Raw genomic sequence first — 27,188 nt, forward strand, 5'->3', positions numbered from 1 at the left:
TGACCAACTGTATATTAACAAATAACATCTAGATGAAATGGACCAATTTGTGAAAAAAAAAATTACTACAAAACTTTTAGAAGAAATATAAAATCTCAACAGACCTATAACAAGTAAAGAATAATCTACAAGTAAAAATCTGTAATAAGAAACTTTCCAACAAAGAAAAGTCCAGGACCAGATGACTTTAGCAGTGAGTTCTACCAAATGTTTAAAGAAGAAACACCACCAATCTTTCTCAAAGTTGCCTGGAAACCGCCCCCCCCAAAACGACTCATTCAATGGACCCAGCTTTACCTCCATACCAAAACAGTTAAAAACATCAAAAGAGAAGAAAATTACAGTACAATTTTCATTATGAATATAGATAAAAGAATCTTCAACAACATTGTAGCAAACCAAGTCCAACAGCATATTAAAAGATTATACACAATGACCAAGTGGGATTTATCCCAGGAGTGTGAGAATGGTTCACCATAGAAAACCAGCCAACATAACACATTGCATTAACAGAACTAAGAAAAGAAAAATGTGCAAGATTATCTCATTTGACCCAGAAAAAGGCATTTGACAAAATTAAAAACCCTTCATGATGAAAACACTAAAAAAAACTAGGAATAGAATACTTTTTCAACAAGATAAAAGGTTTTTCCAAAAAAATTCACAGCTAACACAATACTCAATGGTAAAAGGTATTTCCCCCTAAGAGTAGAAAAAAGGCAAAGATGCCTGCAGTTGACATTGCTATTCAACAGTGTACTGGAATTTCTAGCCAGAGCCATCAGGGAAAGAAAAGAATTAAAGGTGTCCAAACTTTAAAGAGGAGTAAAACTAACCTTATTTGCAGATGACATGTTGTAATGGATAGAAAATCCCACAGAATCCACAAGGAAGCTGTAGAGCTAAGAAATGAGCTCAGCAAAGTTGCGGCATACAGAATCAACATAGACAAATCCATTGTTTCCATACGCCAGGAATTAATAATTCAAGAAGGAAATGAACAATTCCATTTCCGTAGTATCCAAAAGAATAAAATTCTAAATACGTTTAATGAAGGACACGAAAAATTGGTACTTGCAAAAGCTGTAGAACACTGCTGAAATAGATTAAAGAAAAATATGGGGTTTGGAGTACCAAAAACTTCTCGAACTAAAGAATGGTGGTGGCTGTATAGCATGGTGAATTGTACACTTAAAAATGGTTAAAATGGGAAATTTCATATTATATGTATTTTACCGCAATAAAATTTTAAAAACAAAACATAAAGATCAAGCTGTTGTACACTTCCCCAAGTAGAGATGGAAGGGCCTGTCTTTATCCTGGGCAAAGCCACTTCTTGGTAAAGGATCCTGAGGTTGATATGGGGCCTGGAAGAAAGAGGAAACAGCGTCCCTTGTTTGGGCGGTCTTCGAAAATGCTAGGGTCTGTCCTGCAGGTAAGTGGCTCACCACCTTTCTCATCAGGAGGGAGGCTTTTAGGGCTGTGTGTTGGGGAAGAACTAGGACAAGAGAGGACCCCAGGAAGATGTCTGGTGGGGCAACATGACCTTGTAACTCTAAGAAGAGCAAATGCCCAATTTTCACTGTCCAGTTAAAAAATTTCCTTTCCTTTCAATATACTGAACCTCTTGTTTATCGAGCCTACGCTGTATGAAGACACTGGTGGGTGTGACCTGGGCTTCCTCCACAAGGAGCCTTCATTTTAGTGGGGTAGAAAAAGAAACAAATAAACACAAGGATTTGTAAATTACGTTAATATCACGAGGGAATTGAAAATCAGGGCTGAGAAAGAGCGTAGTATCGAAGAGACCTTATCTTTGGCAAATGGTGTTTAGGGTATAAGGGACAATAGGACCCCCCCCCTCCACGTGAAGATCTGAGAGTAGAACACTGAAGGAAGAGGGAAGAGCAAGGGTCCTAAAGAAGGACGAAACCTGTAGTCAGTGAAGGTCAGATACTTGTAGGGTTGCACGTGGCCTTGGCTAAATTGACTGTGAGAGTGTAGAGTGTCCCTGGAGGGCTAGAGACAGAAGGACTTTGAGAATATTTGTTTGCAGAGCTACTGATTGGAATGTCTTCCAGGAAATTGTAAAATCTGAAATGAGAGCTTGAGGAGGGCCATAACTGAATGACGTTCATGGCAGAACCAGAGTCCACCGCTAAATGTAACTGCTCTGCTAGGAACCCCAGTGCAGCCCAGGCCTGCCATTCCAGAAGTCTGGGCGTTCAGCAACTCCATGCGTTCACAAAACAGCAGCTCTGGGTGCTGAGTGGCTCTCACACCGGGAGCTCCCCAACTGTGGGTGCCAGAAACAGTCCTGTGACCCTGAATCTGGGGGGCACCTGCTTACCTGAGAGGAATCACATTTCCTCATCTCCTTCTCTTTCTTTGCCAGACGCTTCTTTTTCTTGTGAAGAGGTTTGGACTCCAGAATCATTTCTTCGAGTTCGAAGGTGGGGTCACAATTCAGCCTGCCTTTCTGCAAGGAAGATCAGTTGGCTCACTCCTTTGATTCTGGGTCATTCTACAGAGATGCCAAACCTAATACCAGGAACAGCACCTGCTTCTGATGGAGCCATTCAAGAATAAGGAGCTGCGATTCCTACCATGTTTTAAATAACTTATGGCCAGCTTTGTTTTTCAGTCTTTGATTTTCTATTTTGTTTGTTTTCTAAACTCCCCACAAGCCCTCAGTGAAAGGAATCAAACTCTAGTCATTTTTTCAAAGCTTGAACTTATGAATTATGTTTCGCAAAGTGTGCTCTGATGATCGTGTATATTGATGAGAATCACCTGAGTTGTTTGTCCAGTTGCCCAGTTCCCCTGGCCAGACCCTTCAGAGTCAGCGTTTCTGAACAGTGGCTGAGGAAACTACATTTTTAACAAGCTCCCCAGATGACTTAGAGGGACGGTAAAGTCAGAGAATCTTACATAGAGCCTCTCCTGAGGCAGAGTGGATAGCTAATGGCTGTGGTGTGATGCAGAGGAGGATTTCTTGGCCAAAGCTTCTGACTCCAGCTTTTCCCAGTGGTCTGAATGAGGCCACAGATGTCCCACAGCCAGGTACTCAACCAGTGGGAATTACAGTCCTAATGAATGTAGCTCTGTGACAGCGAACCACTAAAGGAAGAGGGGTGAGTGGTAAAAATAACCCCAACATTTTCAGTGCTGTGACTCACAGAACCATGGAAACAAATTTCTACATCTTTGAAATCTGAGAAAACACTGTTTCCTCAATGAGCAGATTCCTGGGAATGACTCCTTGGAGGATTAGGGCTTCCTTCCAGTAGAAGCATACCACAAAAAGGGATTAGGACCCAGAACTCCAGATGCCGATGGACCTGGATGAGAATCCCACTTGGCCACTTGCTAGCCACATGACCTACGGTGGCCCATTTCCCCTGCATGTGCCTCCGTTGTCTCATCTGTGAGACAGGAATTGGGCTGTTACAACAAACATGGGTGGAGTTCTCTAATGAGACCGTATGTGTAACTGAATGAGGGTTGTTACGGATTTGTTAGGATTGACTCACGTTAGGAATAAAACCTGGAATGAGCCTCTTCTGCAAAACTGCATCCCAGTTCATGTCATTCATATACGGGAAGTTCTGAACGTCAGACAAGTGAGAAAATCGCTGGTCTGGATTAGGCTCAAGTAGCTGTCAATAGAATACAAACACCAAGATTATAATGAAGGTCAACATGGGGCAAAAAAATCATACATAACAACTCCCTCTAAAAATTTTCCAGTGTAGGTTTGAAGGAAACAAGGTAGTATTTCCCTTCCCTAATCCTATCAAGTAATAAAGATAATACCTACATAAATAATGGGATAATGCGTGCATAGAATGAGCTGTAAATAGGTTTTTGCAGTGTGGTGAGTGAAAATAGATGGTCCTGTTGAGTTAAACATGCCTTTGATTCCTGATTCCTCTACTTTATTAACTGTGGGCAAGCTTGTCCTCTAAACCTTTGTTTACTCTCTATAAAAAGGGGATAATAGCCTATTTTGTGTGGTTGTAGCTAGGAATAAATGAGGCCCTGTATATAAAGTGCCTAAGAGAAGGTCTCCCCTTATTAGGCAGTGAATGCTTGTGTGTTTTTACAAATGAAATTAATTTCCTACTAAAAGTTACAGCTGTTTGTAATTAATCAAAGTATATTGTATAAGATGTAACCAAGGTTACCATTAGAGTTTGGGGTTTTGCGAACTGTGATTAAAGATTCTCCCCATGGAACTGCTCCACAGTCAGTATCACATCAGTCCTGTGGCTCTAGTGGGAAATGTCAGTTCTGCTTGAGAAAGCTCCTGGAGACTACAACCATGGATCATGGGGGTGTGATTTTGGGGTGAGGAGGGCTTTCTTGGAACTGAGGACAATTTGCTTATGGAAACTCACCCCTCTCTTCTTCATCTTTGACATTATCAATATCCCTATTCCAACACAGGGAGCTTGACCCAAAATGCAGTAGGCACAGGTGTAAACTGTAGGCCCTCAAAGCTCTTGTCCTTAGCCAGCCACAACCTGTGTGATTTTCCCTCTTCAAAGAAAGCCAAGTGCATCCTGTGGGGTTCCTCATTCTTTCCTCCATATAATCATTCAATGCATAGTACTTAGCTGCTCCTACAATTGCCATTTCCATGAACATGGGCACTCTGAAAATATGATGGACACTATGGACCTCATTTATTCAAATACCAGATTTACCACCTGTCAGGCTCTGGGCTAGCTGCCTCAGGTGAAGAAGCCTGACGTGGTCCCCTCTCATAACGCTTAGACGACAGTAATCATTAACCCAAGAATCACACACGTATAATGTATAAATTCAAATTTTAAAAAATGGTAAGAAGGAAACCCGGACCTATGTGAGTTTACGACAGAAGAAAGCTTCCCGAGAAAGTGATAGTTCAGCTGAGATCTAGAGCTGTGTTTCTCAAACTATGCAGGAGGACCAATTTTTTCCATTTAATTTCCTACCCAGTGAGATCAGTATGTGGTCTTATTGTGCATGGCTAATATGCAGGGCTGCAGCACATACAACTTGTGATTTGGGTTAATACCCTGTTCAGTGAGATAAGTCCACTGACCATGTACTTAGAAACATCAGCAGTATCCCATTGCTATAACAGTTTCTAAATGCTTCTCTCAATTTCTATACTTCTCATGGATCTGTAGGGAACAATTCATGGATTTGAACCAGTCACTGAATCTCATTGAGTAATGCTGACCTAAAGGAGTGAGCTGGAAGAGCTGGGGATGGAGGCACTATTTCAGACAGAGCATGAGGAAAGGCCCTGTGGTAAGAGGTTGATAAATGATGGTGAGGAGGTAGGAGAAAAGGAGAAGAGAAAAAAAGAAATCTATGTGTAGTCAAAAGGGGAACAAAAGTCCAAAATAAGGTTTGGGTGGTAGTTAGAACCTTTATACCATATAGATTATTTTGGTCTTTATTCTGAGAAAACTAAGACAATGAATTTTGCTTTGAACAGATCAGTATCAGGCAGAGGGGAGAACCAAATGGAGTGTGTGAAAGTGTCTAGAACAAACCAGTTTTAAGGTAAGACCTTATAAGGCAGTAGGACTGAGGAGATGGCAGTAGAGATAAAGAGAAGTGACAGAGTCAAGAGATATTTACAAAATCAGGTTATAGAACTTGGCTGTGAATTGGATATGGGGATGATGGCTGACTTTTTGTTTCTGGCTTCCATAGCTGGAAGGATGGAGGGGGCCAATCACTGAGAAAGGGAACATCATAGCAAGTCCAGGAAATAGAGAGTGATCAGGAACTCCATTTTGGACACACTGAGTTAGACATGGCTCAACAAGAGGACATGTGCGTTGCCCGAATGAAGCCATGTGTTTGCAAGCTGTTAGGTGCAAAGTCCACTCTAGAAATGTGTATCATCATGGCTGCCTCCAGTATTATAAACTAACTTCTCACCTCAAACCAGAAGGCATGCTTCTTTTTACCACTTCCTTTTGTCATGCAGTCCTCCTTCTTACCTTCTTGAGTAGTGACACCATTTCCTGTGACCAGGCAGAGGGATAAGTCACAATAGCTGTCTCAAACATGTGTGTGATTTCCTTGCTGGAGGTACTGGAGCGAATATGGTATGGTCTCTTGGGGGAGAGAAGAAGGAAGAGTCTTCATTTTTATAGGGTAAAGAAAAAATTTTGTTTTGCCCATGTTCCCAACCTAAATTTTCAAGTCTCCGTATCATTTTCTGGTCCCTTCCAGCTGATTGTTGTTTTCATGTGCAAATGTGGTCTACTGTTGTCAGATCTTTTATTTAAAAAAAAAAAAATCCCAGAAATCTCTAGTTTCCTGTGAAATCTCAGAATTTTTAAAAACTTTGGTAAGTCCACTGGGCCAAATGAAACATTTCTGTACACTAAATCCACCTCTGAGATACCAATTTGGGGCTGTTCTGGAAGGCAGCTTACGTAAGTATTTACATAAAACATAGGAAAAGTGTTCAGTAAATGGAACTTTAAAAGAAACTGCTACTTAAATGTTGATTAGAAAGAGATCCAGAGTTTTACTCTATACCTGTTAGTGCTTTTTGAATCAGTAATAAGTTCAGGATAGAATGTTACCCAGAAAAGTTTAACTCTAGTCCAAAATGTTAGGAGTTGCTAGTTCTGTGGAGTGGGGTGGAGAATTTTATGATGAGGTATAGTATTTTTACCTCTGAGAGAACCATGTTCTTTCATAGTTTTAACTTTGGGGTAAAGAAAACAGTGGTTTTGTTATATTTTTCACAGCTGCCCACTAGAGAGCAGCCTTTACCTATATTAATTTCTCTGTTTCATAAAATAGATTTATGAGATTTTATCTTTTGTGTGAACTGTGAGCTACTTATGGCCAGAGATCATCCCCTACTCATATCTGTGTTCATTGGACCTTGAAACTAGTAGGTGCTCGTTGCATGTTTGTTGAATGAACACAATTTCCGTATTAGATTAACCAGCAGTGGGACAGTTAATATGGCTACGTATATTCATCAAGTGCCTGGCCTTTTCAAGATACTTAATAAATGACTGCGGACTGATGGAATAAAAATTGGGAGAGATGGAAGAGTTTAATATTCTTCCTGTTGTAAATTAGTATTAAAAGGTAGATTTATATTTATTTTACAGATAAAATATATTTAGTATTAAAAGGTAATTATAGATGACTAGGAGACACATACAAATGTGCTCATCATCCCTCAGCATCAGGGAAATACAAATCAAAACCACAATGAGATACCACCTCACACCTGTCAGAATGACTAAAATTAATAAGACAGGAAGCAACAGGTGTTGGCAAGGATGTGGAGAAAGGGAACCCTCTTACTCTGTTGGTGGGAAGGCAAACTGGTGCAGCCATTCTGGGAAATAGTACGGAAGTTCCCCTAAAAACTAAAAATAGAATCACTCTACAATGCCACAGTTGCATTACTGGGTATTTACCAAAGGATACAAAAATACTAATTCAAACGTATACATGCTCCATGATGTTTATAGCAGCATTATGAATAATAGGCAGTGTCCACTGATTGATGAATGGACATAGAAGAACTGATACTATATATATGTATATGTGTAACTTACTTCATATATATATATATATATCTCAATCTTACTTCATATATATATGTGTGTATATATATATATATGAATATTACTCAGCCATCAAAAAGGAATGAAATCTTCCCATTTGCAAAGATGTGAATGGAGCTAGAGAGTATTATGCTAAGCGAAATGTCAGAGAAAGATAAATACTACATGATTTCATTCATGTGGAATTTCAGAAGCAAAACAAATGAACGTGGGGCTATGGGTGGAAGAGGCAAACTCAAAAACAGATTCCTAACTATAGAGAACACAGTGGTTGTTACCAGAGGAGAGGTGGGCAGGGAGACGGGCTAAGTGGGGAATGGGCATTAAGGAGGACACTTGTCACAATGAGCCCTGGTTGTTACATGTAAATGATGAATCACTGAATTCTATACCTGAAACTCATATTACACTGTTAGCTAAGGGAATTTCAAGGAAAGCTTGGGGGAGAAGAAAGGTAATGTGATTGAGATCTTGAGCTTCAAAGGCAAAAAAGGATTTCAGTGTCAAATTGAGGCACTCGATTGTAGTTTGTTCCTTCATCTGTCCTTTATCTGTAAAATAAACCGCCACATGAGGTTGTTGGAAAAAACTAAATGGCATAGTACATGTAAAATTCACAAGGCAGGTGGCACATGTTACTCATAATGCAGGAGAAAGATTTGCATGATTCTTGAACACAGGCTAGAAAGGGCGGCTATTAATGTGAACAGTGAAGAGCAAGGCGAGTCATTAATAAAGGCCATGTGAAGAAAGGCTTACTTCTACACATGATATGTCAACATCAAGGTAGTCAGGGAACCACCACATGCTTGGAGTAGATTCCCTAAAAAGGAGACCACCCAAACTTTATTTATTTATTTATTTCACGAGGTCTAAACTTATCTATCTGCTGCATATTTTCTTCCCACAAGACTGAATAAAGGACTGTAGCTAATTCATCCGTCTCAGTAACAATATGGCGGAGCTGACCTGTGTAACTCAATCTCAGAAAGGAAGTACTCCATACCTTACCACCACGATCACTGCTTATGGAGTGTTTACTAGCCAAAGCCACTGTGGCTCAGTAGACGGGATTCACTCCACATTTATACCATTAAGAGAAGTTTGGCATGCTTCATTTTCCACGGTTAGATATAGACATTTTTTTTTCTTTCTTCTAATTTCCTTCTTCATTTCATTGCTGCTTCTAAACTTACTGTTTCTCCCTCAAAACATAAAATGCTTTGATAAATGAATAAGTTAACTGATAAATGCCACAGGCAACTGGTTTAAGCATACTTTTTTCCATTTACTTTAGAAGTCCAGGTGACTTAACTTAATATTTTAAAAGAATCCTCATGATCTGTCAACTTATTAAAAATAGCCAAATGGCCTTTGTCTTAGACAATAACATATCTTTCTAGTTCTCAAATTGAAAATCCATGTTAATTCATCAAATACCAGAATTGCATATTTATTCACTTGTCAAATATTTATTGAATGCCCATGATGTCCTAGCCCCTCTGTTGGGCACTGGGGATACAAGAACTAGAGAGACGTGATTTCCACACTAGGGGAGCCTATAATCTACTTTCATAAACCATAAATATTTATGTTTATGGCTCACACACACACACACACACACACACACACACCCCTAAATCAACAGAATGCACGCCATAAAGAAATTACAGCGTGCAGTGACAGGATATATCAAACAATTCTTAACACAGCATATAAAATAAGAGCAAGAATACAAAGAACGAATAAGGTGGAAAAAGTAAAGCATTAGATGGAAGAAAATGAGGTATTGTGATTGTGGTCTTATTTCAGGAGTATAAGAGTGAACGATTTGCAGCTAAGGACATACAATTAGTGCAAAGCTATGTGTGTACCTAGCAGAAGCTGACACTTAAGGATAACTCAAAGCTAGAAGGCACGGACCTTGCCCTTACAATGGCAGACAAAGCAGATTAATAGCTAAGGGACCCATTCATCAAGATTGCAGTGAAGTTCAGAAAACACAGAGATGTCAAGCATATTTGTCTTTGAGGCATATATTTTTCTATAAATGAGAATGTATAAATATGGAGGAGATCATTGTTCAGCGCCTGTCCTCCGTGGTTTAGTTGTGTTGATAGTTGTAATTAAATGTGATTAGCTAGATTTTGAAACCTAATTACCTACAGCCTACTTGGTGATTCTTTGCTAGAACGCTGCAGAGTTGATGTAGTGCCTTGTTCCCCCATTCATTCAGTACACACTTGTTATGTATCTATTTAGAGTTAAATACTGGGGATAATACTAAACTATGAGGTACATGCTTCACCTTAATGAATTTATAATCTAATAATATAAAAGAGAGGGGTGCCTGGGTGTTTCCATGGGGGTAACCCTCTGCCTTCAGCTCAGGTCATGATCTCAGGGTCCTGGGATCAAGCCCCACATTGGGCTCTCTGCTCGGCAGGGAGCCCGCTTCCCCCTCTCTCTCTCTGCCTGCCCCTCTGCCTACTTGTGATCTCTCTCTCTGTCAAATAAATAAGTAAATAAGATCTGAAAATACTAATATTAAAGAGATTAGGTAAAAATTGATAAACCCTGAGAAACTCACAAGGGCAATACTTTGCAAAATGGATTTAAATTTAATAATCTGGGATGCCTGGGTGGCTCAGTTGGTTAAGCGGCTGCCTTCGGCTCAGGTCATGATCCCAGCGTCCTGGGATCGAGTCCCGCATCGGGCTCCTTCCTCAGCGGGGAGCGTGCTTCTCCCTCTGCCTCTGCCTGCCATTCTGTCTGCCTGTGCTCGCTCTCTCCCCCTCTCTCTCTCTGATAAAAAAAAAATCTTTAAACTCAATAATCTGTTAGTACCTTTTCTTTACCTCTACCACCCCAAAAATTGAAAGAAAAAGTTAATCTGATAATGTTAATACAGTCTATCATAGAGAACTATCACAGGGATAAAATAATATGGGGGGGGGGTTCTGGGTAAAATTCTTCCTAGGCATTTTTGTTTAAGAAATATGTTCTTTAAAAGGGAAGTACTCTAATTTGCCCCTGAACTCAGAACCCAGGAGCCAAATGACAGAGGGGGATCCAACAAGACAGGGCACGAATGGTGTTGTATTAATAGTTGACGCTCATCTTGGGGAACTAGGTGGACGTTAGAGTCCTGTATTGTGACTGCAAATTGGTTTTCTTTGAACAAACAAATATATTTCCACAAGATATTTAGTGAAGTGCACTGATCTTCCCTCTCCGGGAGTTTATAATACTCATTCATTTAATTTTATCTGCAGTTAATGTTAACTCACAGGCTCAGGTCCTCATATGGGAGAGTGAATATGAGCCATAATCCCAAGAATCACTGTGACATAGTGTTTTCCTCTTGCAAACAAACTGCTCGATTTTAGAGAGAGAGAAAAAAAATCCATTCTTTCATTCTAAAAATGAAACTCGCTGGAAAAATAACCAAAGAGCAACGCAATTCTAGCATACCCGGCCTCTCAGGAGCTCATACGCTGTCACTCCCAGGGACCACCAGTCCACAGCAAAGGAATAGCCAGCTTCTCTTCTGGAGTCGAACATCTCAGGTGCTGATGATACAGAAAAGTTAGGTCAGTTTTACAATGAGCAAAGTTAACAGATCTCTGCTCCCAACGTGCTCCTCCTAAGGCACAGCACCTGGGTAAGTAAAAGGACTAAACACTGCTGTGGATGCTTACCATCCCTTGCTAGATTGCTCCCAGCACGCAAAAATGGCCGATTTTCTCATTCTTATATATATCCCGTAACTATTAAAAATTGGATCCTGTAAGGCCTCCAATGTTCAGCTGACCCTAAAGCAGGAAAGCTGGGAAGATGTTCTCTGTTGCCTTGAGTTGAAGGGTTTGTGCTAAAGGACTGATATTTGGATTCCTGCTGCAAACAACACTGAGAATCTGGTGCAAGGCATATTGGATTGGCTCTTCATCTCACAGTCTTCTGGGAGACCCAAGAGTAGTATTATAGCCTGCTGTTGGTGGTGAGGGAGAGTGAAGGAGGGAGTGGGCACTCTGAGAAATAGAAGGTTTCACATTAGGTGGAGAAACTTACACTTTGTAACATGGTTATTTGAAAGGACTCCAAGGGAAGGCAAAGCTACAGTCAATTTTACCCCCTGCGGTGACTGCCCAGTTATGCATTTTCTAAGCACTTTGATGCCTATGAACCCTCTTCATATTCTTCCAAGAATATACCTAGCTCGTGAGGGATAAAGCACAAAGCAAGGGCAGTGGGCTCACATTTCTAGTGTCTAATATTGAACCTGGCATCTAGAGTCACTAAACAGAAATGTGTTAACTAAATAAACAACAAGGAGTCAAGGCAACAAGCAATGGTGACAGTTATTAGCTCTGGGGCCACACCATCTAGGGTCAGAACCTGCCTTTACCACTTATTCTGACCTTGAATGAGTCAGCTGCCTACACTTGAGAATCCTCTTCAGCAAAGTCAAAATAAGATGATCTCTAGAGAGGTGAGAAATTAAACGAGATAATGCATGCCCAAATCTCAGTTGTCCCTGGTGCCTAGAAAGTGCTCCAAAAACTGGGTTCTGGAGAGGCACTTGTTCATAGGAATGGGAATTTTACCTGTCGATAGCTTTCCACAGTTAACCCAAGCGTCCCAGTAAGGGGCGGTTCTGGACAAAGGAAATTGGCATGATGTGAGGCCTGCACACGGGCTTGACCTAGCTAGGATACTCAAGTCCCAAGTAAAATCGTGTGGACACCATCCAACCTGAGAAATCTGAATGTTGACATCCGATGCCCAGGACAGACCCCGACTGTATGAACCTTATTCCCCAGTGAATTCATCTCCCACCCATCACTGCATTGTATTTTTAAGTCACAGCTCCCCATCGCTTTGGGAGATAATGGCCCTGACCCCCCACAGCACCCCCCGGACTGGATGGAAATGGCCTTTATTCCACTTTCCCTTACCAGTATCCTGGATGACAGGTGACAAGTGTCTCAGCGGAAAACTCTGAGTGATAAACAGGCCATTGTGCTGGGCGAATACTTAACATTTGGATACTTTCAATTTGGAACAATGCTGTCATGAACGCTCCTAAGAGGCCACACATCTATAGAGTGTGTTCCTGGAAGGGGAGATGCTGGGGGTACGATGTGCATCTTCACACATTCTGGAAAATGACCAACTGTTTAACCAAGGGGTAGTAACATGGTGACCAGCAGCGAATCAGAGTTTCCTTTGCTCAGCTTCCTTACCCACGCTTGGTGTTAACTGACCTTTTGAATTCTGCTAATCTATTAAGTGTGGATTGAGCTTTGATTGTGGTTTCAATAGGCATTCTCCTGATTACCAATAAGCTTGACCACATTTTAATGTGTCTATGGCTATTTGGATTACCATCATTTGGTTTTCAGGTTTTACAATACCTAGATAGAAGATTTTTTTTAAAAGATCTTATTCATTTTTAGAGAGAGAGCGAGGGGAAGGGTAGAGGGGTAGGGAGAGGGACAAGCAGAATCCTTGCTGAGCACAGAGCCTGATATGGGGCTCGATCTCATGACCCTGAGATTCTGACCTGAAATGAAACCAAGAGTCAGACACTTAACTAACTGAGTCACCTAGGTGTTCCTAGATAGTAGATTCTTGGTCAAGAAAGAAAGGGTCTCAAATCTAACCCATAAATGTGACACAACAGAAATAATGAAATTTACAAAAAAATTCTAAATTTCTTCTACCTCAAAAATCTGTGAATAATAATTCTTCTGAAAAAGAATAAACACACAGATTTGTGTCTCATGTATTATATTATATTATAAAGCTGTAATAATTAAGATTTGAATACAATAGAATGTAGACCTGTATATAAGGATATTTAGTTTTTGATGATCATATTGTAAATCAACATGGAAAATATATTATTTGATATGTTATTGCAAGACAATTGTTTAATGGTCTAACAAAAAGTTCAGTCAGATCCTTATGATGTATCTTCAGTCTAGATTATATGTAACCAGAATAAGGAAAAAAAAAATTAAAGTGTAACAGTAATAAAAACATTAGGTAACCATATCCAAAATCTGGAGAAAAGTAGGTCTTACTAAGAATAGCATTGAAGGTAGAAACTATGGGGGCACGTGGGTGGCAGTTGGTTGAGGGACTGACTTTGGTTTTGGCTCAGGTTATGATCTCAGGGTTGTGGGATCGAGCCCCTCATCAGGCCTGGGCTCTATACAGAGTCTGCTTGAGACTCTCTCTCCTTCTCCCTCTGCTCCTCCCCTGCTCGCATGCACACACACTCTCTCTCAGATAAATAAAAAAGTATTTAAAAAAAATAAAGAAATAAAAAAGGTAGAAACCACAAAAAAGACTAATGGTGTGATGATGTTAGAAAAAATAGTTCTTTATATAAAAAATGCCTAAGAACAACAGCAAAATAAAAGGTAGGAAATCATATTTATAACACATAGGATACACTATAATCTGAATATATAAGGCTCTAGAATTTTTTTATACAATCAATAAGAAATAGCAGGATAGGATAAAAATATTCACACCCTAATAGAAAATGCGCAAAGAACATGAACAGACAGTTTACAGAAGTCAGAGAATTTCAGTATTAGTATCATGAGGGACCTTTTTAAATGATCTTTTCAGGAAGATTGAAGATACTCATTGTACAGCCTGCTGAGAATGCAGGGAAATAAATATTCACAGACACTTCTAGAATAAATGAGCAGAAATCAATGTGAACTTTCAGGAGGAAAATGCATTAGCACATACATACCCACTGACCAGGAATTCTTTGAATCGAGTTTATCACAAAGATAATCAAGTTGCAGGACCTATTTCTGCTAAGAGAAGTTTCATTACAAATTTATTTATGTTTCAAAATGAGACACAACCTAACATTCAACAATAAAGAAGTGGTTAAATTTGATGCAGTCCTCTAATGCTGTAGCATACGATCATGAAAAATGATAGTTCTATATGTGGACATGGGAAAAGAAGCAGAGTATCATTCGCCAAGACCCAGCCTCTGTAGTCAGAGAGAAACAAGTTGCAGTTCTGGCTGAGGCAGGTTTAGAAACAGAGACAGAGAGATCGCCCAGCATAGCAGACTGTTGGGAAAGTCAAGAGTCGGGGCTCTGACCCTCACAGCGGTATACCTAGCTCTACCTGGGGCAAAGTGCTTCATTTCTCAGTTTGCATGTTTCAAGTGGGAATAGCAATAGTATTGGCCTCATGAAAGAATGTCATACACACGCTTAGACCAGTGCTTGGCACGTAGGCAGAGCTCAGTCTGTGTCAGCTGTTGCTCCTTCAACATCATCATCACCATCACCCCATGAGTTCTACGGCTTGAGAGTTGTTTTTAGATGTGGGTTTACCTTTGTGCCCCACCAGTTACTTGCTGTGTGATTATGAACCTCTTTCATGGGGTTGCTTTGAGAATTTCATGGCGCGATGAATGTTAAAAGCTTAGCAAAGTGTTTGGGCCATAATTACTGCTCACTGTATAATGTCTGTTGTTATCACATTATAAAGGGAAAATTTAGCGTACAAAAATTAGGTATGATCCAACTTGTAAACAAGAATGTATGCGTGTTTGTGCATGCACAGAAAAAAAGTCTGGAAGGAAACCATAAATAGCTACAAATAGAGGGATTAATGTAACTTCCTCTTGCTTATCAGCATCTTACACATTTTTCCATAGTGAATTTGCTTTGTTTTTAGTAGGGAAGAGAAGAATGTCTTCATTGGTTAAGCTCTAAATGACCTGGATTGTATAGGCAGAGGTAGGAGTGGGGGTGAGGAAGGAGGGGAGGGTTCCAGGAGCTGAAAGGGAGGTAGTTCAGAATCAAGAAACTGCTGTGTAACGCGCTCAGCACTTCCTCTTGTAGGTGTCATATATTCCTGTCGTTGCCAGTATTTCATCCTTGTTTTCTTTCTTTCTTAGAATATTTTTTTCTTTCTGGAGCACCTGGGTGGTTCCCTCGGTTAAGCATCCCCTCTTGGTTTTGGCTCAGGTCATGATCTCAGGGTCTTGAGACAGAGCCCTGTGTCAGGCTCTGTGCTCTGAGGGGAGTCTGCTGGGACTCCTTTCTCCCCGACCTCCCCATCTCCCCTCCCCCCACTCACACATGTGCAGGTCCACTGCCCAGGTGTTCTTTGAAATAAAGAAAATCTTTAAAAAAATTTTTTTTTTCTATAACTGCTAATTAGTATCCCACAGGAGTGCTATAAAATGGGTATGGATGCTGGTGAATGTCTGTTACCTAGATATTACCAAATTATTTGGATCATAATATTTAAAAAAGAAAAGGCAGATTTCTACCTAGGACACCTCTTAGGAAGACTCTTAGCCAAAAATCAAAGGCAAAGGCAACCTTTGGATTCAGAGTTCAGGGATGACAGATACTCATTTGTACTGAAACAAAAAACAGTTCGAATGCTTTGGCTGACTTAAATGGATTTACAACCTTTTAAGGACCACAAATCATTTCTAATAAATTTCTCCTTTAACTCTCTTTCAGGAAGAAGCTTGACTTTCTGAAGTCAGAGCTTACTTTAAATCTAAGCTTTTTCAGTTATTAGCCATGTGATCTTGGGCAAATGACTTAGCTTATTTTCTCATTGTAAAATGGTGATAATTATAGTCTGCTTCCTAGACTCGCAGAGAAAAAAATAAATGAGTAAATGAACGTTAAGCATTTAACACATCGTCTGGCCCATTGAAAGCTTTCAATAAATATTAGTAATTGTTAATTATAGGGATGAAGGTGAAATAGCGGAGAGAACCTTGAATGCACTCCAATTTCCTAGCTCCGTGTTGTGAAAGGACCCGAAATGCCAAATATGAGGAGAATTAAATTATACGGATATTGTATTTAAAATCACTGGGGAGAGAAAAGAAGGGTAGCCTCCCTTTACTCCTCTCACCATGGAAACCAGGCCCAGAAAACCCAGATGCTCATTCTGATTTGGCTCCAAGAAAATAGCCCTTAATATGGAAACCCAGGAAACCTGCAGAATAAATTCATCAGACCGGCAGGCTCAGATATTCCCTTTTATCACCTGAGAACTGTGAGGTTTAGGCAGAAAATAGGCTGAATTATATGTGTCCATTATTTTAGAAGCGACGAAGGAGATTTATTCACCCGTGCTGGTAATAGGAAGCCAGGAAATTTGTAGTTGTTCAAATATCATCTAAAATAAGACTCATTTTTTCCCAGAGGATTTCTTTCTCCTGGGAAGTGAGGCAGCCCTGTATGTAGGGGTTTTCTCTCCCTCGCTCTAGCTATATGAGGAAGAGAATGACCTATTAAAAGTGACTTTGCTCTTACCCTTGATTTCAAGGTCAACTATTTTGCTCATAAATGACTCTGACCATATCTAGTCAGTAATTCCACATCCCTAATTCCGCTGGCTTGACCAGTGACATTATCTTCTCTAAGCATCTCAAATAATGAAGGTAGAAGCAGAAATAGGGGCTTTTTCCCCCCCCATCTGCCAACAGTCATGCAGTGTCTAGCTTCCCATTTGTGTTGGGAAGGGGGCTCCCCTAATGATAGTTCGCAGTCTCTTGCTTAATACAGTTTAATCCTTTTTGCCTAGTAAAACATCTAATGCAGATACTTTAAAATCCAGTCCTATGAATTTAAAGACTGATCTCAAATCTGATCCAGATCTCTCTCATGCCACGCAGCTAGATTAAGCCACCCTGCTGTGAAGATGGCCAGTCTGGCTGCCATGTCCCTCATCCCTTTTCCTAGAGAGTACTATTCATTTTAGGTCATGGAAGAGGGGTAGTGGAGGCAGGGATTATAACACGAATGCCCTGGGGTGAGCTCTCGTAAGTTGCTTCTGATAGCTGACGTCACTCCTCCTGCGCGGCAGAGCTCCTCGACCCTGGCTGCATGGCCGAATCGCCTGCAGAGCTTTCAAGGCACCCTGTGCTGGGGGCACCTCCAAGATTCTGATACAGTTGTGTCTATCGGAATTGGTGGTGTTTCCAGTAAGCCTCCCTGATAGGAGCTGCCCTCCCTCCAGGCTACTGGCGGAGTCTTTGACAGGCTGGATCCGGCCCTCCGGCTAATCCACACCCCTCACCCCGACACACACTCAAACTCTGCTGTCCATCTGTCTCCTAATGTTATGCTCCCTGGGTAGGCTTAGCTCCAACCTCAACCAACCCCATGGACAACTCGGGCTCTGTGGGTACCAGGACCCGTCAGCATGTACGGCAACGACCCAGACGGTCATCAAACATGGAGTCGGGTCTCTCGCCTCACAGTCACCCACAGACTTTCCAGAGAATTCTCTTCGAGATCTCTCACCTATCTTAAGAGGGGAGAGCAGAAAAGTCCTTCTTCCTGAATCCCTCTGGGGAAAGGACAGCAGTTCTCCCTTTACGTTTCTCAGGGTGGGTGGGAGGCAAGGCTAGTTGTGCCAGAATGGCATCCACGCAGAGAGACGCCAACAGGAGCACTTAGAATTTGTAGTAATTTGTGAATGTTAATATAATTAAATGTGAGACCTTGTTGACAGTTTTGGCACCTAACCTTAGCCTTTTAGTCTTTTGAGTCTTCAGGCAAAATCCAGTTCCCCATCTTTAATAAGGAGAACCCACGGGTTTGTCATGGGGCTGAAACTACAGGGAAAATGACATCTGGGAGGTGCTGCATGGATTTTCCAGCCCTAGGCGTGTGATGTGGGGTTATGTAAATGATGGGTATGGTAGTACTTAGGTCATATATCACTGTCCGATTTATTACTGCACTTCTATTTGATTCTATTTTTTATTTTTAAGATCTTATTTTTTTTTTAAGAGAGAGAGTGCTCATGAGTGGGAGGAGGGGCAGAGAGGGAGGGAGAGGGACATGCAGACTCCACGTGAAGCAGGATGCAGGGCTTGACTTTGTGACCCCGAGATCATGGTCTGAGCCAAAACCAACTGATTAAGCCACCCAGGCGCCCCTGATTCTACTTTTAAAAACTCTGTAGAAGGGAAGCTCCATGAGCTGGAGACCTTGTGTATTTTGCTCACTTACAAGGTCGCCAGCACTTGATACCATGCCATGCCCACAGAAGCAATTAGTCATGTTTATTCAATTAACTACTACTCTTTGATAGGAAGTGGGTAGAAGCTGTCCTTAGCAACTCCTAAAACAGTGTTTCGAGGCATCATCGGTAGCTCTCCTGAATCAAGGTCAGATTGGGCGCTCGCTAAACAGAGCCTCCCAAGGCTCATCTCAGACCCGTGAACTCAGAAATTCCTTGGGTCAGATCACAGGGGAACCTGGCATTCCTCGCGGCGAGTGCCTGCGGATGACTGACCCCAGAATAAATGTCTACCAGAACAAAAAAGCCAAGCCTTGCTCTTAGCACCGCCGCTTGCAGAGCCCGTACCCATGTAAGGCTTGGTGCCTGCTACAGTGGTGAGTCGCATCTCCCCGTGCAGCATTGCGGCGATGTTGAAGTCCGTGATGTGCACATGCCCTGGAGAGACAAAAGCACCACATAGAATGTTAAGCCCCATTCAGCTCCATGGCACAGCCATGCTTCTGAGAGCCTCTTGGAGCTTCGTTTGTCAGTTTTTGCGTGCCGGTTACAAGTGGGGTCCAGGCAGCAGCGGCACAATTATTCTGCCCTCAAGACTAGCATAGTCACCAACCAGCTGAGCATCTGCTGGTAAACCTGCAGATCAATCTCAGAAAGTTTTAACCTGTGTGGTTAAGAGCTCACACCTTGGTAATTCTACTTACCACTTTTTGTTGGCAACATTTTAACAGGATAATACCTGTGAGCATTGAGAGGGAGGCAGTCTAGAGGTGTTCTACTTCGAATTTCCAAGCGTTTTTTTTCTAAGTGTCTCTTAGGGGATTTTTTTTTTTCCCCAGAGATAAATATTGCTACTATAAAGCTGACACAAATATGGATACATGTATTTATTTCTTTGCCAAGCAAGATAGTTTAGGTTATCCTCTACCCACCCGCAACAAAATAATGTATTAAGGGAAGGCAGGGGCCGGAAAGTCAAGTTTTATTTATACAGAGGCTATGTAATGAGCTCTGGGCAGTGAGCCAAGAGACCTGAGTTCTGCCCCGAGCTCTGCCCCTAATATATCATGGACTTTCAGTCCCTTTTCTATGTTGAACCCAAGTTTCTTTTTGTAAAAAAAAAAAAAAAAAAAAAAAAAGAAAGAAAGAAAAGGAAAAAAGAAAAAGAAGCAGGTGGACTAGCCCATCTCTAGGGTCTCTCTCAGTTCTGACACTCATGACATAGAGCGTGTGTCTAACACTGACGTTCCACAAGAAACAGCCCCTGCAAAATGTGTAGGGCCTTGCATTTCTGCCTGGAAGGTGGAAGAGAGCCGTAACAGCAGCCTAGGCAGACCGCCCGTTATGTTAGCTGTTGGCACAAAACTCATAATGCTTTCAGAGGCCCTCAAAGTGTTGGCATTTCCATTTTCGTGCTCTGTGGTTTTGATGAGACATGGCTCCAACTGGAGGGGATGGCATCTGATTCTTCTTCTGTGTCTCACAGTCCACACTCCCCACTACCAAACCTCTCAGTCTGCCCCCTGATAGCGTCCAGTGAGCTGCTGAAGACAAACTGCACTGCCTTTGTTGCTGGGGTTTTGTTTTGTGCAAAGAAGTGTTTTGTGTCGCTGATGCGATGACATTTTAATAAAGTAAGAGTAGCACTTGTCCGGCTGAAAGTTGAAGGTATTCTTGCCGAATGTACCAACAGATAATTTTGATAACTCTTCTATCATCATATAGGTTGTCTCTTGTTTTTCCTTCTTTCTTTCTTTCCTTCCTTTTTTCCTTCCTTCCTTCCTCTGTGTCATGCTCAAGTGGTTCTCTGATGCAAATTAGGTCAGCCTCAGCCTGGAGACACTGTCCTTAAGCAGAGCTTGTTCTCTGGAGTCAGACTGCCTGGCTTCAAGTGCAAGTTCAACCATGAACGCGCTGTGTTACCTTAAAAGGTGACACCTGCTCTGTACAGTTGGGATGGCAACAGGAGTTTTCTTACAAGTTACTGGGGAAGACCAAATCAAATAATACCGTGAAAAATAATACCGCTCAGCACTTGGAAGGAAGAAAGTGTTCAGTTGTTGCTCTTTCTCATCATCAGAAACCCCAGCGCCCTTTTGCCGAACACACGTGCCTGGACTTGACCCTGCTGAGACTCGGCTAGCCGTGGGATTGGGAGGAGAGCCAGGCATGCATGTTAGAAACAACCAGAAACTCCACAGGTGATTCAGACGTGCAGCCGGGCAGGGGACCCTCTACTTCAGTGTGAGTGGGTGTCCGGAGCCGCCTCAATCCTGAGATTATCCACGCTCTTGTAGAAATAAAAGGTAGAGGAGGATGTTTCTGAGCCCCATGATGCTGCAAGCGTGGCCTGCTGACCAGCAGCCCTGGCTTCACCTGGGAACCTGCTAGAAATGCTCCACCTGAGCACCACCCCCAGCCTTCCAAATTAGAAACCAGGGTGAGATCCCAGTGTTTAAACAAGCCTCCCAGGCGGTCCTGAGGCTCAATAAAGCTTGACACCACTCCTTTAAAGTAGGACCTGGCATGGTGGAAGATCCTGGCCCAGTGAGTACTCATCACATATCTTCTGAATTTGTTGATGGAATGCTGACTTTTACCTTTCAGTCGTATTTACATGTATCTGATGAATTGCCATTTTCCAACAGCGTAGCCTGGTGAAATAGTCCCTCTTTAACAGAAAAGATGTTTGTGGTTAATTTCACCAGGCTAAGAAGTAGCAGAGCTGGGATTAGAATTGAGAATTTGGTGTAGGACCCCTTTATTGAGTTATGAATTTCCCCAAAACGTTTTGTGCTTTATCACAAGACCGAAGACCTGGATGCACGGAAACAGTCCCTTCCTGGTTGGCTCAGGGTCTATCTCCCTGCCCACTTGGGAGGGGGGCAGTATGGGTGGGGAGAAATTGTGTGAGGGCCAGGATCCACTGGAACCTGGAGTCCGGTGCTCTTAGCTAAACAGCATAAGGAGAACCCCATGGAGTCTGTCGATACTGGCCCTAAACCGCAGTTCCAGGCCCAGAGTGCTCCCATACCTGGCACCTGGTCCTCCCTCTGCCAGGCACCCCCTCCTGCCCTTCGCCCCATGAAAATAAACTTAAGTGCCTGCTCACAGCGGAAGTGTCGGTCACCAGCTGGTTGAGGGACATGGGAATTGCCTTGGGAATGGAGGACCATTAGCTGAGGCCCTAACACAGAATTTCTGTGTTTCATTTTGTGTCACAGAAATTCTGTGACTTTCTCAACCTCTTACACCTGGTCATTTTTTGCCGTGGGGCTGCTCTGTGCCTCGAAGTAAGTTCAGTAACAGCCTTAGCCTCTACCCTCTAGAGGCTGATAGCACTTCCCACTCCTGGAATCCTGACCATGAAAAATGTCTCCAGACTTTGCCAGATGTCCTGCAAGGGGACAGAAAGTAGAGCAAAACCATCCCCACTTAGAACCACTGCCTTAGTGTGGGGTTTTTCAGATATAAGGCTCAGAATTTCCTGGTTTATTTCTCTAGGAAAGCATTTTTGCCTTTTCTTTTCACCTCTGTACCTAGAGACACAGCAGCACAATAAAACTGAATTAATAGCATGGAGTCCTTTAATTCAACTATCAATATAAAAATATTTACTTATTTATTTTAGAGAGAGAGAGAGAAAGAGCACAGAGGGGAGGGGCAGAGGTCTCCCTCTGTCTATGCTGAGTGTGGAGCCTGACATGGGGCTCGATCCCACGACCCTGAGTTCATGAGCTGAGCCAAAACCAAGAGTCGGACACTTAACCGACTGCACCACCCAGGCGCCCCTACACAATTTTTTTCTTAAAAAAGAGGCTTCACACTAGATTTTTAGGCCCATTTTGGGACTCAGCAAGGAAGAGGCTGTTCAGGTAGCACGCTTAGTACTTCCTCCTACCCCCAGACCGAGTTTTTGCCTTTCTCCGTTCCCTGGGACTAGGGATGATATTAAGGAAACTAAATTATAGATGATGCCATAGTTGTTTCCTGAGATATGCCAGGCAGACATTATTGTTCCTCTGGATGCAGCATTTATTTCCTGAATAATTTAAGACAAACACAAAAATTCAGACACTATGGAATTGATAGAACTGGATAGGGTACTTAAGTTGGTAGGATATGAAAATATCTATCACAACGATTGACGATGAGCTATCCGAGATCTAATGTCAGCCTGGGCTCTGAACTAGCAAATGAGACGTTTGGGAAGAACAGGAACAGGTATGCTCTAAATTAAAAACACTTTTTTTCAGTCCCTCTCTGAATGTTCATTGACACGGTGGAAAGATTCTCCATTTTTACAAAGGGCTTCAGCTCCTTTAAATTTCAGTCTTTTCTGATGAATACAAACCCATATGAATCAGTAAGAATAAAATAAATTTTCCGCCTGTTGCCGAATGGTGCTGAATTAAAATGTGAGCGATGTGGTGTGATACGGAGTCGCTTGGAGGAGCCGGCATAGGAGGCCTGTGGGAGATAGGCAGTTATCCTTCAGGGTTGCTAAAATCCCCATGTGAAAGGGACGTGTGATGGCCTATCGGGCTAAAACATTATAAATGCGGACGGAGAGGACAAATGAGGGTTTCAAATAAGAGACATGGAAAATCATGCCAGTGGCCACTCAAAAAGGCACCCGTTGATTTGTGGGGCAGTTGATTCGGACAGGAGCATCTCTACAGAATGTGTTCAGAGCTGGGGGTTACCAGGGATGTATCATTTAAGAGTGCTTAGTTACGGTCCCTGAGCAATGCCCGAAAGGCTTGGTTTCTCAGAATCTGCGAAAACAGGGAGTAACCTTTAAAAATTATGTTCTTCAGAAAGGGATCCCCAGGACAATGTTTAAACAATAGCTCTCAACTTTTTTTTTTTTATTTGTCTGCTTCTAGCCCATTCACAGATCTGTTCCTTTCCAAAACAATGTTTCTCTTACTAGTGATTTTCAAGTTGCATTCAGGGTGAAAAAATAATACAAAAAAGTCCTCTCAATTCATTGTTGAAACCCAAAACCTTAAGAGTGAAAGGGTCATTATAAATAGTTCACCGGGTAACAGGGGTAGACTGGGGCAGTCCCACCGGCTGACTGGGATGGCGGCTCATACTCCCTGAACAACAGAGCCCCAGCCCTAGCAAGAGTAAAATGCCTCCCAAAGTGGGTTTAGGCCCCTGCGCCCAGGAGGGAAAATCAGAAGAGACCACTGAAGGCATAGCTGCCTGAGTATTAGTACTGAGCAAAACTGCATAAACATAAGAGCTAAGAAGAAGGTACACAGAAGCTTTGGCATATCCCTTCTGGAACCAAAATAATTCTTTCTAAAAAAACTTTTCTTATTTTTAGATTTTACTTATTTATTTGAGAGAGAGAGAGAGAGAGCACAAGCAATGGGATGGGGAGGGCAGAAGAAGAAGTAGACTCCCCACTAAGCAGGGAGCCTGACGCAGGTCTCTATCCCAGGACCCTGGGATCATGCCCTGAGCTGAAGGCAGCCACTCAACTGACTGAGCCAACCAGGCGCCCCAAAATATTTCTTTAGAGAGACAAGTAAGGGCCTGGTTCTCACTGACCACCTGCTATAGACACAGCCACATAAAACAAGATGAAGAAGCTTTGGCTTCCTTCTGTAAGGAAGAAAGTCACTACTACGTCATGGAATTATACTAATAGTTATCTTCTGAGTGATTTCCTTGTGGCAGACACTGCAATCAGCACTTTATAAATAGTATGCTTATTCATTTTTATGGTGACTCTAAGAATTAATTACTCTTTGAGTTCCTCAAGAAACTGAGATTCAGAAAAGATTTAGATAGATAGTCTGTGGAAACTCTCAGAGCTCATGATTCATGAGGGGGTGAAACTGGGTCTTGAACTCAGGCAACTGGGCCCCAGAATCCATACTCTTAACTGTAACATCACACAGTTCTTCTTTACATGAGGGTAGTTTCTAAGGCAGGTAAACTTGAAGATTAATTTATTTCGGGACCATTCTCCTAATCTACAATGACCAAGCTCACAAGAAAATGAGGAGGAGAAAGAAGTCCAATGAGAGAGGATCAGCTGACTTTATGGTGGAAATAAGATGAAGCCATGTTTGAAGCCCAAGATAAAAACATTGTTCTCTGAATGGAAGGTGAGTCTCGAAAAGGTTGTGGGCACAGGACCTGTCTGTCTCCATTCAGGGACTCAACAAGTGGTAGAATAATATACTATACACAAAGGCAACTGGAAAGGGGAGCAGGTGGGGACAGAACCCCAGATTGTGTTCTGCCTAACCAACCATGTACCTTCATGAGGCTGGGGTGGGGAGACAGAGAACCTTTTTCTAAATGGGGCAGAGGTGGCCTCTGTGGGTGAGGGGAGGCCCTCCCCACAACTGTGAAGCTCCACAGGGTTTATCTGCACCAGGTGAGAGAGGCTCTGCCTCTTCTCTGAGGCACAGGCAGCTGGTGTTCTCTGGAAAGTCACCTTCACGCCAAGTCTCACTATACTAATAGTTATCTTCTGAGTGGAGATAACTATTTTGGAGATTCTGAGCATCTGCTCCTAAGTGTCAGAAGCAGTAAAGGGAAGGAAGGAATTAGGCACTGGAAGAAAGTAGAAAAAATCTTTTTAGACAGTCCATAAATAAATAATGACCCTGAGCTTCTAAATTAGAGGTCATACACAAAAGTGTTTCTTAGCCCTCTGAGCACCGGTGGGGTCTGGCAAATCAGGTTGAAAATGCAGCAAGGTAAATAAGTAATGAGCAATGGAAGGTACTTGGAGGGGCAGACCCACTGCAAATCTCTTTTGTAAAAGTCCAATGAATAAGGAGCCCTGCACACTTGGGACTCCCTCATCCAACAGCTTCCAGAACCTATCAAAAAGATCTTAGTGCCCCTCTAACATTTATAACCTGCAGGCCATGTGTCCTAGGGGTCTGCCTTGATGGACCAGTATATCCAAATAGACAATTAAAAGAAACAGTGGGAAGAGACGGCACACAATAATCATGGCTGGCGAAAGCTTGCTCTCGGGATGTCCATAATCTGTGTTTCTTGGGTTTCTGGCATTCACTGATCACCTTCATGGTTATTGCCAAATCCTTGTATCACTTTCCCATCCAGCTGCCACATACACTGTTGTCCGCTTCATCTTCTTTTTTAAATTGATGAGCTTTCTTCAACTGAAAAATCTCTGGACAGAAACTTGGTATCTCTTCTGCAAATGGGAAACAAATTTTCCCAAAAAGCGTGAAAGTAGATGCAATGTGAACAAAATGGTGTCACTAATCATTCTGTAGATACTCTTGTCTGCCTCCTACTCTGAGCTTGAGGCTTCTGCTTTATTAAAAGAGGGAGGGACACCTGGGTGGCTCAGTGGGTTAAGCCTCTGCCTTCAGCTCAGGTCATGATCTCAGGGTCCTGGGATTGAGCCCCACTTCGGGCTCTCTGCTCAGCAGGGAGCCTGCTTCCTCCTCTCTCTGCCTGCCTCTCTACCTAGTTGTGATTTCTGTCTGTCAAATAAATAGATAAATAAAAAGAGGGAGATGGCTTTAGAAAGATAGTAAGGCAAATCAGCACCAAACAAACTGTGACGGTTTTCTTGGAAAAAAAAAAAATCAATAGAAGCTTAACAAAGTTGAAAAGGGAGAGACTTTTTCTCATTCTGTAAATATCATCTTATTTAAGGGTATTAAATAAGGGGTACTAACACTCCTGCTACGATAAAGAAGTCTATCCATCTTGTCTCTCACACCCATCATATCAAGTTTGTGCATAGAACTCAACTGAATCAAGCAGGGCCTTTGCTGCATGTAATCCTTCGCTGGGGTAATCCCCTTTGTCCCAAGTGCTTTTCTATGTGCAAGTCATGTTCATTGCAAACAAGTCATTTACTTACCATGTTCATCGAGCAAAATATTGTCAGGCTTCATATCCCTAGGGGAGTGAAAGGAAAAGAAAAAGTTGCTCAAAATCAAACAAACTAGAACTACAGGATAAAAGTGAAAATGCACAGGAGTTCCAAGTAGGGTAGAAACAATGAGCCAGCCTGTCATCATTCCAGCTCCCACGGTGAATCTCGGACATGGTCACCATGAAGATCCCCAAGTTCTAGATCAGCAAACAAGGGCTTAAAGAGGTTAAGCACCTTAACTCAAGGTCAGAGAATTAGTTAAAGGAAGAACTGTGCTTTGAGCTTGAGTCCCTCTCATTTGAAAGCTCACATTTTAAAAAAATTAACATATAATGTATTATTTGCTTCAGGGGTACAGATCTGTGATTCATCAGTCTTACACAATTCACAGCACTCACCATAGCACATACCCTCCCCAGTGTCCATCATCCAGCCACCCCATCCCTCCATCAACCCTCAGTTTTTTTCCTGAGATTAAGAGTCTCTTATGGTTTGTCTCCCTCTCTGGTTTTGTCTTGTTTCATTTTTTTCCTCTTTGAAAGTTCACATTCTTAAATTCTTAAGTAGTCTATGACCCATAAACATGTGGGTATAGCTCCTAGGGGCACGGGGCAATTAAATTGCCATAAGATAGT

At 42.1% G+C, this 27,188-nt stretch overlaps 1 protein-coding gene across 2 annotated transcripts in view; it reads right to left on the reverse strand.

Annotated features, from left to right (window-relative positions):
• Positions 1-27,188, reverse strand: part of STK32A (serine/threonine kinase 32A) — a 137,278-nt gene that overhangs the window by 14,292 nt on the left and 95,798 nt on the right. For both annotated transcript variants that reach the window (XM_004744678.3, XM_013052335.2), the window contains exons 6-11: positions 26,539-26,576; positions 19,008-19,097; positions 11,082-11,179; positions 6,006-6,122; positions 3,534-3,659; positions 2,351-2,479 (exon numbers count right to left, since the gene is read on the reverse strand). In XM_004744678.3, coding sequence (XP_004744735.1) covers positions 2,351-2,479; positions 3,534-3,659; positions 6,006-6,122; positions 11,082-11,179; positions 19,008-19,097; positions 26,539-26,576 — 598 coding nt within the window. The remainder of the gene's footprint in view (positions 1-2,350; positions 2,480-3,533; positions 3,660-6,005; positions 6,123-11,081; positions 11,180-19,007; positions 19,098-26,538; positions 26,577-27,188) is intronic.

The sequence above is a fragment of the Mustela putorius genome, unplaced genomic scaffold (genome assembly GCF_011764305.1).
Source record: "Mustela putorius furo isolate JIRA1106 unplaced genomic scaffold, ASM1176430v1.1 tig00000145_pilon_pilon_pilon, whole genome shotgun sequence".
NCBI lineage: Eukaryota > Metazoa > Chordata > Mammalia > Carnivora > Mustelidae > Mustela > Mustela putorius.